A 14,723-nucleotide genomic window follows, 5' to 3' on the forward strand; every position below is an offset into this window, starting at 1 on the left:
ACCACTTTTATAAATGCTACACCAGCACCGACAAAAAAATCTGTTTTTTGCGATTTTAGGTTTTTTATATTGTTTTTCGATTTTTTTTGTGACCAGTCTTAATGTATGAACAACCCTAATAGATATAACAATCAATATAGTCATTCTTGTAATTGTTCTTTGTCGAAAATTCTTCTTGCATTTAATATCCATTCAGAGTTATTTTCTGTCCAATTTAATTTTCTCTTTGACCTTCTATAACGCCATTAATGCGTCATTTTGTATTGAGCATTTAATGTTTCAAGACTGTTGGAGGATTCTGATGGAATAAAAAGAATGTTAGTTCTACGTAGAAGTCTCAAAAAGTGATGACCAACATATTTATTTAGTACTTGTAGTAGGAGCTTTTCTTTTGCAACACTAAAGTGTTTTTTGCTTTCTGTAAAAGTATATGTACCAAACTAATTTTGTCTAGTGGATAATTCCTTTGTGCTTTACCAATTTTGAATTCAATGAAGTTATTAGAGTTCTTGATGACAATTTACTTCATATTTATTTAACCATGTTGCACATCTAGCCTCTCTAATATTAACAATAAATGATGGTTTGTGTTTAAAAATATTTTATTTTAAAGTTTTTCAATCACATTTGTGTGTATAAATAAGTATTATAGAGAAAAACTATAAATAAAATAGCAAGTGATTGAACTCGAATTTTCAATTTAGTATAGTGCTATTTCATAAAAATTATGAATGAAATGTTCGAAATAAATGAGAGTTTTTAATGCATTTTAGGATGTTCTCTCTTTATGTTCTTCAATGATGATGTTATTTTTAGATACAATAATGAATATAGTCGTTACTGTAGTCATAATCATTTTGTGTTGAACATTTAATACTACATGATTTTTAGAGGTGTCTCAAAAACAGTTTTAAAAAGTGACAACCATGAAGTTTCTTTAGTACTTGTACCATGACTTTCCTTTTGCCCCAATATAGTATGGGGAGAGATCAAGTTATTCCAAGAATAACTTTGAAGAGTTACCCCGAATCTCCACTCATTCAACCCAGTATTATGTTCCTTCTCTTTATCCTCCCCTTCATACTATATTCAATAACAAGCAAGAAATTTGTGATTTTGCTCACTGTACTATACCACATGTCTTTCAATGTTTGCAATTTCTCACTCATTTAATACTCTTCTTATTCTCATCCACAAATGCCCTCTACATAGTAGCTAATATTGCTTCCATTTTCCAAAAGAACCACTTTTTCCTCGTGTTTTTTAAAATCCTTTTCAACCAACGATGAGATTCCATACCCAATTTAAAGAACAGAATTAAGAACAAATTCAACATTAAAATAACCCTGCAATTGGGTTATAGTGGACGAGGAGCAAGATGGTTATGGTGGTGCGAGTTTCTTTGTATTTTCGTGTTATTGAATATGGTATGAAGGGGGTGATAAAGAGAAGGAAGGGAATATAGGGTTGAATGACATGTGACTTTCAGATTATGTGATTATAATAGATTGAATAGTGGAAATTTGGAGTAACTCTTATATGTTTATATCCCAAAACTACCAAAATATGAATATCATTGCCCTGGAATCCTGTGATTGTTATTTTCAGTTAATAATACACACTATTTTCTGGTCTCTGACATAATCCTCTACAATAACAAAGACAAGACTTCAACCATAATATAATTTCTCAAGAAAGGCTTTTAATTTTATTTATAGGAACAAAAATCAAATATGACAAACTTTGCAATTCCAAAGTGAAAATTCTTACTACATAAATCAATCGGGGGCGGGGATTTGGGAAAAGAAGAATTTTGTAAATGTTCCCAATCCAGTTTATTCTTACAACCACTAAATATTGCAAAATGCAAAACAAAATCTTTAGGGAGGAGTGATTAATCACCATGTAAGCACCTACTACAATTGCATTGAAAACCAAAACCTTGCAACAATATTTCTTGTCGAGCATTGTGATCCATGCTGGCATCAATGTAGCAGATTCTGAGTTCTTCACCTGTTGTTTATCAAAACAGAATTCTATGGTCACATCTCTGGACTGTCAATTAATTTTTTTCCGCGGCAGATCCTTCAATATTGTTTATCTTTCTTCACCCAGAATTTTCTCAGTATACCAGAGTGATAACTTTTAAGCCTTATCCCACTAGATAGAGTTGGCTACATGCATCAATCAACACTAGAAGCTATATCAAAAATATTAGTAAAACCGAAATGTATTTTATTAATGGCTTCTCCAGAAGTTTTCTATCAGTGATCAGCTACATCAAAGATTAAAGAAAATGTTTGTGTTGGGCTATCAAAATGAAGTAGATTTTGTCACACAAATTTCAGAACTATCACATGGGGAATACATCAAATGAAGTAGATTTTGTTTAATAATCATCAAACACACAACTACTTGGATGAGGCAACCTACAAAGTTACAAAAGGGACACTAACATTTAACTAAATAAACATAAAAATTTGGACAAACCTTCATCAATGTCACGGAGGGCCTTTATTTTGGCATCAGCATTATCTATCCAAATAATGTGTGCATTAGGATCTGCATGTAAGAATAAGATAGATTGCTCATTTCTCAAGGATAAAACATAAGGATTAAGAAGGGCATCACTCTTTCTCTCTCACACACACAATACTCTCTTATTATTAGGGTCTATTTGCAAGTTGAATTTTGGAGGGGAAAGTGAAAATAGAAGGCTTGAGAACCATGAAATACAATCGTGAGATGACTCTAAAGCCTTCATTTCCCTTCATTCATCTCCAAAACTTAACTCGCAAACAGGCCCTTAGGATCTGCATTGACAAGAACTTAGATTGCTCTTTTCTCAAGGAAAAAAGGAGAAGCTCTGTCTCTCTCTCACACACACACTCATTTGCTTACAATTTATCTTAAACATGGACTGCAAACGTTTTTTAGAATTGAACTTTTCTCATCATCATTCATCTGTGCTTTATACATAGTATAAAGGACATGTTCTGGTAGGAAATCTTGATCAAGCAACCAAACAAAGGGAAAAAAGAAATAAATCACATAAGATCCATTTTGAGAACAAAATCAAATGAAGATAAAAGAAAATACTACTACTCACCACAATCATGATTGTAGAGAGACGGAAGTATATAAACAGCATTTCCTACAGCAGCTTCAGCTTCTACAGATGCAACTAATGATGATAGAAGATCTTCATATAGTCCTCCGACCAACTCAATGCGAAATGCATTGATTCGAATTCGCGCCAAAACGCTGATGTACCATTGCTTGGTTAAAACTTCAAATGTCAAGATAAGTAGTCTCTCAACTTATATCTCTGTTTCTTTTATGCATGTGTGTGCTGTGTAACTATAACAAAATGTCCCTGAAACTAGGAGGATACAAGCAATATGTTCATCTGTAATAGATGTCTTTGAGAATGCATTCCTTAGTAACGCAAACTCCTCCTCCATCTGACAAATAATACTATGTATGAAAAGATAGCAGCAGCAAAACAATGATGCCAAAGTTGTGTGATTATAATATAAAATTTCAATTTAAACATCAATGAGTGTTTCCCCCTGTTCTAATGAACTACTCATATTGAAAGCATTACTCACAGTAGAAAATCTGGAAAATTAGGACTGACTGAATTGCTTTCCTTACAATAATACTGAATAACCGTACGGAATATTTACATGAGTGAAAATATCACTACTCCATCTAAAATCCCTTGGTTCATGGCATCTTCACTAATCATTTAAACCTATACATATTACAAACCATTACACAAATTTTCCTAAAATATTATGGTTTCACACAGAAAGTTTGTCCTTTCAAAACAAATTGTGTGCTAGATATAAGTAGTAAAAGCCAGATAAAAATGCAACCTATTTATACATAATATAACTCTACACACTTCTCATCATTAACTTTCACCAAGCACACTCTAAAGTAATTAAAAGAACCATTAACAACAGCTAATGTTCATTAATTAAAAGAATCATTAACTACTAGCAAAAGCCAAAAGGGACCTCTTAGTCAAATGTTCAAGAAAACTAATTAACTTCCATTCGTGATATTAAGATACAGAAGGTCCATCACACTGACCACTCAGTGACACTTAAAGATAATCATAAATTTTCATTGTCATTATAAAAGCAAATAGTATAGTTATTTATCCAAATTTATTGTGATTATCAAAAACTTATAAATGCCTCACCTCTAAAATCATATCAGATGTCAAATTGGCAGGCTGAAGTATGTCAAGACTGTCACTTTTGCTAACTCCTGATATGACCATGCAAGCCAACCGCTTTACCAGAAATGGATATTTCAAACCATGATTCCTTCACAAAGAGGTCAGGCAAATGCACTTATATAATTTAGATGCAATAAAATAGTAAATGATGAGCAAAAGTGTCTAGTGTTAACAAACAATAAACATTCAGATCAATTAGAGACTTTGAAGTAAAGGTTAGACATGCTAAATTAGATCATTTTGTAACATCAACTCTCTGTCAAACCATCAACTCAAGTGATAAAGTGTTTAAAAAGGCTAATTACGTATAAAACTAGTTTTTTTTCTTGTTTTTCCTCCTCTCCAGTTTACTGTCTGTATCATACTAATCCTGGTAAACAGAAAGTAAAATTAAGGGAAACTTATGGTGCAATTAGAACTAATTATGTTATTGACAAAACCAAAGAGCAAAAGTAATCCCAGTAACACTAAATGAAACAACAACAATCAAACCTTAATCACTAGGTGGGGAAACTAGACGAAATATTTTTTTGATAGGAAAAGTTTTTTAATGGGATTGGGGGAGGTGAAAATGTGAAGCTGTCGGGGTTTGAGCCCACGTCTACTTTATGTTTTGTGGGTCTACCAACTAAGCTGCCTCTTGGAGACGAAACAAAATGATATATTAATCTTTATTCAAGTGAGAAGTTTGAAATGATGTAGAAAAAACCATAACAATTGATGCCAATCTTTTGATGCTTGATAACAAAATGCTCATACCGACAATAGTCATCAAAAGCGGTCCAATTTGCTCTCATCTCAACATCACAATATTCCTAGACAATATAAAAATATCTCAAAATAAGTAAATTTCTTCAGGGGAATAAAAACACATATTTCACAGCAAAACTCCAACATTGTATATGATGCAAAATGCAAGTCCTTAAGTTCAGAACACATGATAGAACTAAAAATAGAAAATATAAGAATGACCACAAGTCTTAAATGTGGTATTGATATCGTAAATAAGAGCGTAAGATCAAAGGGTAGAACCTTGCCAGGAGGCCTGATTTTCCACTTTATATATATCCTACAAATTATTTAAGGTTCTAAACTGTATACTAACTACATCATCTAACAATGGAATCCTCAATGCGATAGTGGCAAAGGCTGCAGGTCTTAACTACTATTTAGAACTACGCGCAGTAGCTTCTACGATGTACTGCAATGATTCAAATTGTGGATCGCATCACCTGATGCAGCCGCAATATTACAGTTGTGGCAACCACCACAACCACATCAGACCGCAATTGCAGTGTGACACCTAATCACAATGAGCCAGTGCAACCGCATTGGACTACATTTGGGCCACATCGGACCATATCCAATTTTAGAATATATTTTTAATCATAACAAAATTCACACCACAAATGGCCGCAATCTGATTCGCAATAACTATAATTGCAATAACTACAACCATGCAAACACAATTTAAAACACTGATTTACTACTTCACATATTATTATTATTATTATTATTATTCATAATGTACATAGTAACGAATTTTCACAATATGGGTATTCAAGGCAAAACCTCAAACAGGTGGTGAACAATTTTTTCTTCTTCAAATAAAGTCAAAAGAAATTAAGAGAAGTAAAGGTGAAACACACATTGCAGCGTTGCTTGCAATCTTGGCTACAAAACGAAACCCCTTGATATTGAAAGTTGCAAGAATTGGGAACCTTCTTGAGGCAAGAGTAACAGACGGTATTGATGGCGGAGAGAGAAGGGTGGCACAAAGCTGGCTTAGCGGTGTGGATGAGATCTCCGGTGGCGATTGGGCGAGTGGCAAAGACGCCACGGCCGGAGGAGTGGGTAAGGGCGACGCGGATGGGAGGCGGAGAACGGTGCTGTTCTGATGAGGCGGCGGTGGTGGTGGAAAAGGAGAGTAATGGGAAGAGGTTGAATGCGTTTGAACGATTTGGTTTTGTGAAGTGGGAAGCTAAACGGAGGAATGGTAGGATTGGCATTTTATTATTCAGAATTGGTGCAACTGTGTCTATGGAATTGCAGGAAATAGTATGTGTTGAATGATGTGCCCAAGTTCCAAAGTAGCTTTCGACTCTCTTGGTTGATTTTTTAAAAGTTTTGTCAAATATAACACATATGCTGTCCAAAGAGTTTCAACCGTGATGAAAAAAATATTTAAGGTAAAAAATATAATAGTTAAATGTTTTTAAACTATTATTGAAAGTAGGGCTGTAAATGAATCGAATCATTTTGGTATTTGTTCGAAACTCGATTTGTTATTTAGTTCGATAAACTTGGTTTATGAACCAAATGAGTCGAACTTGAGTTGGAAATTGAGTTCGATAAATAAACAAGTCGAACTTGAGTTGGATACAGTTCGACTCTTAGGTTCATGAACTAACTCGATATATATATTTATGTGTATAAATTAATTTTTATATTTATTATCATCTCATTATTTTTATATTTATTCTTATTATATTTATAAATCATGTTATATTTATATATGTAAAACTTTTTATAATATTTTTTAAAATGAAATAATTATTTGAGTTGTCTAAATGAACCAATTCGAACTGAGATGAACTGTTCGTGAACTTTAACTAAGCCGAACTCAAGCTAAAAAAATAACTCGTATCGAACTTGAGTTGAGTTTTAAGCCGAACCAATCCTTATCTAACTGAACCGAGCTGAGCTCTGGTTCAACTCAATTCAACTCATTTCCAATCCTAATTGGAAATGACTTGCCCAATGAAAATGTACTCTCAACGAGGAAGGAAGTTCTTGTCTCTTTTTTATTTAATAACAAGAATATAATATCATTGTAAATAAAAGATAAGATTTTCTCAATATTTTATTTTTTTCTTTATTTTTGTAGTATTTGTTACTCATTTATTTGAAGTAAGACTTTGGGCCATTATGTTCTACATCTTCAAATAGTTAAATGACTAAAATGAATATATGCCACAATTCAAGATCATGGTTCTAACTTTTCCCTATCTAAAATCAAAATTTCCCATTCAAATTAATGTTAACTCATTTTGTTGGCAATGACTAAGGATGGGACAATGTAAAAGAGTGAATATCTTTCTGTCCTAAAAAGTTGTATCACTTTATGTGTTATTGTTTGTAATTACTCAAAAAAAACTTAATTATTAATTTTTTAACTAATTACAAATAGTAACGCATGGAATGAGATATTTTGTGAAACAATGTATTTCCATGTAGAAGTTGTTCTTTTACTCAAATTAATTATATACATGAATCATATATAAATAATATAAAATACTTGACATTAAGTGTGCACACTTATTAAAATCATATATTCTAAATATTGAAGAAGCAAGACACTGATATAATTAATAATGCACACCTAAAAGCTTGCTCTTCAACGTTTATGTTGGATAAAATTAAGATGTGTGGCATATGAACTTTACTTCAGCATATAATAACACCTACACTTTTAACAAAAGAACAAACCCGTAGATTGGTTGTTAGAGAGAATGCTCCTTAACATATTCATTCTGTAGTCAAACAATGTTATGTTCCTTCATTAGGACACTACTGTTTGATTGTCAATTCTATAGTTGCGTGGTACTTTTTTTTAAGGAACAAAATAGGCCTTTAATCTTTTTTTCTTTTTGTTTAATGTTTGCAAAATCTGAAATCATGGCCTTCACTGGATTTAATCTAGCAGGAACAGCATTAGAATCTCATGAGACAATGGTTTCCCATTCAAAATATCACAAGAATACAAATTACATAAAAAAAACAAAAATAACATTAAGCTCGAGGGAAATTTACTTACTTAGTGTAGTTTGACCAAATAATTATCGGAGTAGTGTAACTTTTTTGGTAATTACTAAAGTAGTGTATTTTTATAGAAATCGGCTACCGCATAGCCGTTTTACTTTTTCTTTTTCTCTTGGTCTCACCACAATCGCCAACCTCGGTGGAGTTTATTTTTTTTAATATTTTCCTATAGAAATCGTCATTGGAGAAGGAGTTTCTCCTTATTTTTTTAATATATATGTGTAAATCGGCAATGTTGTTGGAGTTTTAGCTTTTAATTTTTTTTTGTTTTTTTCTGTGCCCTAGCAGAATCGGCAATGATGTTGGAGTTTTAGGTTTTTTTTATGTATGCGTAAATCGGCAATGCAGTTAGAGTTTTTGTTTTTTCTTGCCCTAACAAAATCGACAATGTATGTGGAGTTTTACTAATCATTTATAAGAAATGAGTTTTAATTTTTATTTTATTTGGTTGAGTTTTATGTTTAAATTTTTATTATAATTTTTATTCATTACCAACCTATTACTATATCTTGTCAACACTAATATTATTAAGAAAAAATATTACAATATTAAAATTTTAATACATTAAATCCGAAACAACTTTAATGACGTCTATGTGATGAAGTGTCACATGGAGGTGAATTTCCTTTTCTTGGCGGTTGAACTTTTAATTGTTGTTCATTCCGCTGTAAGATTCTCCCTCCACCACGTGTCGCCACTCACATCCGACACCAAAATATCTACATTTCCCAACATATTTATCTAGTCTAGACTCATCAACAACATAATCAAATGAATTTTTAATATGAAATTCTCTAATAACATTTATTGTGGCTTCTTTAGATTCAAATTGCATCCCAACAAACAAATCATTATCACTATTGTTCATTAAACCAGTTGTATGACCAAAATCATGACCAACTTCAGAATTTGTGTTACAAAAAAATGATAATGAAGTACTATATGTTATTCTACAAGATGAACCAACACCGAATTCGAGTTCCTCCTCATCACTGCATATTTCAATATTGTCTTTATCACTAAAATCACTAACAATGTCCCTTAAAATAGCCTTCTACATTTAACAAAGTAAGAATATTAAAAAAATAACAAGTATATATAACGAAGTTAAAAAGATTAGGAAAAAATATAATAGCTCCAACTGATAATACTAACCTATAATCAAGTAAGAATCTGGAAGAAATGAATAGCTCCAAACGAAAAATAGAACAATACCTTTCACTTTCAAGGTTCAGCAAGAGAAAGAGTACTGCAACTCACTTTAGGAACAAGTTTCAAATGATATGTTTTTAGGGTAAGAAGAGGTAGTGTGAGATTGTATAGAAGTAAAGAGCAACTTGCCGATTTGTGAGATGAAAATTAAAATAAAAAAAAACTTAAAACTCCTATCATATTGCCTATTCTGCTAGGGCACGGAAAAAACAAAAAAAATAAAAGCTAAAATTCCAACAACATTGCCGATTTACACATCTATATTAAAAAAATAAGGGGAAACTCCTTCTCCAATGACGATTTCTATAGGAAAATATTAAAAAAAAAACTCCACCGGAGTTGCCGATTGTGGTGAGACCAAGAGAAAAAGAAAAAGTAAAACGGCTATGTGGTAGCCGATTTCCGTAAAAGTACACCACTTTAGTAATTACCAAAAAAGTTACACTACTCCGATAATTATTTGGTCAAACTACACTAAGTGAGTAAATTCCCCTAAGCTTGAAGCAATATTGCTATCAATGACAATAGAAAACAAAAAAAACAAAAACAAGCAACATAAATCAACTTGCAAATGGTAATTAAAACAAGATGAAAGTACGAGTAAGAGCACCCGTTAAACCCACCACATTATTACATACTGATGGCAATGAGAATTTAAGTCTACCTCTCACTGAGTGAATTAAAATAACCAGATTGATAATTAATATCTCAAAATCTGGACATTTTATTGCCTCAGTTTTTTTGGGTACAGCTTATTTAACATATTGGGAAAAGGAAGATTCCCTGCCAATTATTATTAAATTATTACTACCAATCACCATTTTGCATTGTTTGATTAACAAAAAAAACTCATGATCCTAATACCTTCGATACCCAAACTAGACATTAGTTCTTGCTACCTTCATCATCAACCCGAACCTTAGTTCCACAGCAGCGCATCTTGTCGCGCTCCTTAATTTCTGCCTTTTTCCCACAGCAACCTACTTCTTTGTTACCAAGCTCTGACCTCCTCTCCAGGAACTCACTGTTCTCTTTCCAAACCTCTCCATTTGAATAAACCTCCTTTTTCCAAATAGGAACTGTAGCTTTTAATTCATCTATCAGAAATCTACAAGCCTCGAGTGCGTCAGCTCTGTGGACAGACGAGACTGCAATGAAGACACTTGTTTCCCCGACAGGTACTGAGCCTATACGATGAGCAATGGCGATGGAATGCAGATTCCATGATGCTCTAGCGGATGAACAAACTGACTTCAAACAACGTATTGCCATTGGAACATAAGCTTCGTATCTCAATTCCAAGACTGTTTTGCCATCGAAGGTGTCACGTGTTGTGCCTGAAAATGTAGCTATAGCACCGGCTTGTGGGGCACTGACATAATTCATATATTTAGCAACATCTATTACATTCAGGTTCTCCAATATTTCAATGAGGTTCTTATCATCTTCAGCAGCCATGTTCTACCGGTAGTTCAGATAATATGTTGATGGAACAGGAAACAGCTATTATTGGATCATTTTCTTCCCGCGGAGATTAAAGTAGGCGGGTATACCTATTCTTCAAATTTATTACAACGACAACGCTTATGCAATATCAAGTTACAATACCAACATCAAATGACCTGTATAACACAAATACGCTTAGGCCTTTGACATTGGGAACGAAAGCTTTCGGCTTAAGTATATGTCAATTCAAACAGATAACATTTCAATAGGAGAATTCATTAAGGTACTCTAACTCACTAAGTAAAGCCATTTATCAATTGCCTCAGGAAATTTACCGCACATTTCTTATGATAAGTTTTAAGTCACCCTTTTATTACAACACGTCATTTTTTACAACACATGAATTCTTAAATGGAAACAAGTTTCAGCCCGAAAACACGTATTTTATATTCTGCATATATGTAACAATGTGCAGATCCACAACCTATTCTCATGGTTCACAAATTTTCACATCAGGTAGACCAATTCACCCATTCAAAAAAGATCAATCAATTTTCTATGCAGCAATGATAATCGATAAAGGGCAATCCTAAAAACACATCTTATTCAAACCCTGCATTTAAAATAAAAGAATCACCAAACAAAAGTTCAAACAATGACACAATAACAAGCATAGCATTTGTTTCTTATACCTCAGTGCAGTTCAGTGATCTGGGTTTTCACTGTATTAGCATCTTAATATAAAAACACATAACTCGGTAATAAGAGACAGACCCAAAAGAAACATCGATAAAACCTTCACCCACTGAGTCACTGACTATATATACTTTATGAACAAACCATTTACATCTAAACACAGAGTTTATAGGTTCAAATCCTGAAAATAGCTTTTCGGTTGCAAGGGTAAGGTTGCATAAATCTATGCTTCATCCTCCGATCCTACTAGATGGGAGCCTATTGTAGTGAGCAGTTTCTTTTCATGGTTTCATCTATCTCTAACAATTGTGCAGCTATGGTTCATAAGATGTATTATCCTAAACATGCTTCTTCTATTAGGGTCCTTAATTGGTCGAATTTCCTTATGATTTTGAAGGAAAGAGAATTTAAATACGGAATGCGATTTAGTACAAACTTGGACAATAAGAAAAAAACGCGAAGTAACAAAAAAACGAAAGAATAGTACTTACGAAGGAGTGAGAAAGGGACAGAGAAGAGTGAGCGTTTAAAGAGGAGGAATGGTCTTTCAATAAACACACATAAATGTGACCAGCTGCGTGTGGTTGGTATAGGAAAAATAGAGAAAGATAAATCCAATTTACAGAATATTATGATTTGTTTGGTTTGTGAAAATATTTTCTATTTTCATTTCTTGAAAATAGTTTTCATTTTTAAGAAATGAAAATTTAGAAGATATGTTTGGTTTTATTCGATAAAATGTAAACAATGAAATGTGTGTATTTTATGTTTTTTCAATATAATATCTATTTCATAAATTATAAAAATATGATTAACTATGTTTATACTCACAAATAATATCAATTTTTAGTGAAGTTAAAATTTAACGGTAAACAATTTTTTTAAACCGACATTTGTTGTAAAGTTTATGCTTTTATTATTGAATCACTTTTTATTAAAATTATCCTCTCATCCTCATATATAACATATCATAAACAATACATTTATTTAGTAAGAAAAATAAGATATAATATTAACTCATATTATTTATGAAAAACTCATTTCTTGTTCTATTGTCAACATTGTCATCTTCTTCTTGATCTCCAACAACTATAAAATTGTTCACATTTCTCTAGTAACTAGGAGGAAATAGTGGTCAATTGTATGACCTTATTTATGGTAGAACTTCACACCAAATAGTATCATATACATGAAGAATATTGTATGTATATACCAGAACAAATATAATATGTTACAATCACTACAAAATTATTCTACAGCACACGTGAATAATAATCATGAATGGTATCATAGTGGAGTAGTAACTACCAACCAATGGCTCTAATATTATTATTAGGAATTAGAGTTATGGAAACAATATCATACAACTACAATATAGTTGAGGAAATAGAAAGTGATATCAAATAGTTAACATGGAAAAACCATGGGAATAGTAGAAGGTTCTTAATGAGTGAAAATATTACAACCTTTTTTCTAAATATAAGGAGAGAATAATCACACTCTCTATTGAAATAAGAGAATACACCTCTATATATAAAAAAATAAGAGAAATACTTAAAAAATATTACAAGTATTAATGAATGTGCTTGGGATTTAATCTTTTGTGTGTTATAATGTCTCAAATGAAGGCTCTCTATTTATCGAGAAATCCTCAAGCCCTACATTAAATGTTAGTTTACTAACCAACCATATTCATCAATGTTTTCTAACTTCTACCATCAAAATGCCTCCATTTTTTACTTTCAAAGTCAAGGTGGCTTTACTTGTTCTTACAAAATGAGCCTCATGTGACTCAAATTCATGACCTCAAGACTTATATTCATAGATTTTGTTGAGTAACTAAAACTCATGGGTTCTAGTTGTGTGAGACCCCTTTAAGGGGAATAAAATACTATATGGATATTTAAACTTAAAGAGTAGCACATATACAAAATTCATGGGCCCACAAGAGTTGCATGGCAACACTGAGATATTACAAACTAAGTTCATGATTTCTTGCAGTTGTGGAATTAGGCATGATGAATTGACAGTAAAATTGTACTCTTATGTCTGATAGATAGGAACTATCAGTGTTTGAGATAATATCGGAACTGTATGAGGCTGGTGGATGGAAGGATGAGACCATAGTTGAAGATAAGGACCTTGGTTTTTGAGCCAAACTCAAAGGACGGAAATTCTTATACTTGGCCAACTTACATGTTTCATTTGCTTAATTCAATCTATGAGTAGTAATCTTCATGACTTCATCTTATAAACCTGAAAAGTGTCATGAATAGTATCACAGAAAGTATCTTTATGGTAGAAAATACATGTGATTTACAGTTTCTTCTTTGTTAGAAAGGTTGTGGCCTATATCAAGACATTTTTGTTCTATTGTATTGTGCTTCCTGCAACAGCTTTGGTGCCAGGTTGTAGTCCCAAAGTGAGGATCTATATATATCCCTTCTATCATCACACTCCTAAATGCACTTGGAACTCCAAGATCTTGATTTGCCTCAACTTTTCCTTAGTTTATTTTGCTCAACAATCAAATGTCATAAACCAAAGCATAATCACATGATACATAGTTTTCTTCTATACAGGTACAAGTATGTAGTACACAGTATATTATCATGTCAAAGTATCAGTATGCTAGAGATATATTTAGTTAATATGTTCAATATACTCTTTATACTTATATTATTATAGTTGACTTAATTCCATATTTAGTTTGGATAATTTATAATCTAATATGATTTAATAATTTGGTTATTTTTATTTACGTGTATTTTGATTAATGAAAACAAAATGAATTAGTCGATTCAAATTTTGATAAAAAATAATTCAAGATTTTTTTAAATAAGTACTTTTATTTAAATTGGGTTTATAGAAGTATTTTGGGTTATCCAAATAAGCCCAATACCCTACTATCAAATACTCTCAAAACCTAATTTCATTCAAACCCTAATTTATCCCGCGTCTTTCTCTATGGTGACTACTCTTTTCTCTTCTCCTATTTCGCTGTTTTTTTACTAGGGCTTCTCGTTTGTATTCGGTTGGTTTCAGTTTGAAGCTCAGGAATGAGGAAAATTACTTCTTCAATGGTGGTTCGCTTGGAACTGAGTATCAATACGTGAATCAAAGCATATTGAGTTGCAAAAGAACCATGAATCGGTACTCAAAAATTGATTTGCAGTTCTCCAACCAAACTAGCGAATCTGGTTTATATGAACCAAAGTAGCATTTAGATGATCCATGGAACAATTTTCTTATTGGCACATACTAAATACACCAGAATACCATATTTTATTCTTTG

At 32.3% G+C, this 14,723-nt stretch overlaps 2 protein-coding genes across 2 annotated transcripts; both read right to left on the reverse strand.

Annotated features, from left to right (window-relative positions):
* On the reverse strand, positions 1,708–6,382 carry LOC109347519 (histone-lysine N-methyltransferase ATXR4). The gene is made up of 7 exons (XM_019587418.1): positions 5,902–6,382; positions 5,012–5,067; positions 4,214–4,340; positions 3,395–3,464; positions 3,110–3,289; positions 2,491–2,562; positions 1,708–2,013 (listed from the first exon to the last, which is right to left on the reverse strand). The coding sequence occupies exons 1-7, from the start codon at positions 6,259–6,261 to the stop codon at positions 1,895–1,897; spliced, it is 984 nt and encodes a 327-aa protein (XP_019442963.1). The 5' UTR covers positions 6,262–6,382; the 3' UTR covers positions 1,708–1,894.
* LOC109347521 (molybdopterin synthase catalytic subunit) lies at positions 10,049–12,046 on the reverse strand. Its single transcript, XM_019587419.1, has 2 exons — positions 11,920–12,046; positions 10,049–10,908 (listed from the first exon to the last, which is right to left on the reverse strand). The coding sequence occupies exon 2, from the start codon at positions 10,742–10,744 to the stop codon at positions 10,172–10,174; it is 573 nt and encodes a 190-aa protein (XP_019442964.1). The 5' UTR covers positions 10,745–10,908; positions 11,920–12,046; the 3' UTR covers positions 10,049–10,171.

Source organism: Lupinus angustifolius, chromosome LG05 (assembly GCF_001865875.1).
Source record: "Lupinus angustifolius cultivar Tanjil chromosome LG05, LupAngTanjil_v1.0, whole genome shotgun sequence".
NCBI lineage: Eukaryota > Viridiplantae > Streptophyta > Magnoliopsida > Fabales > Fabaceae > Lupinus > Lupinus angustifolius.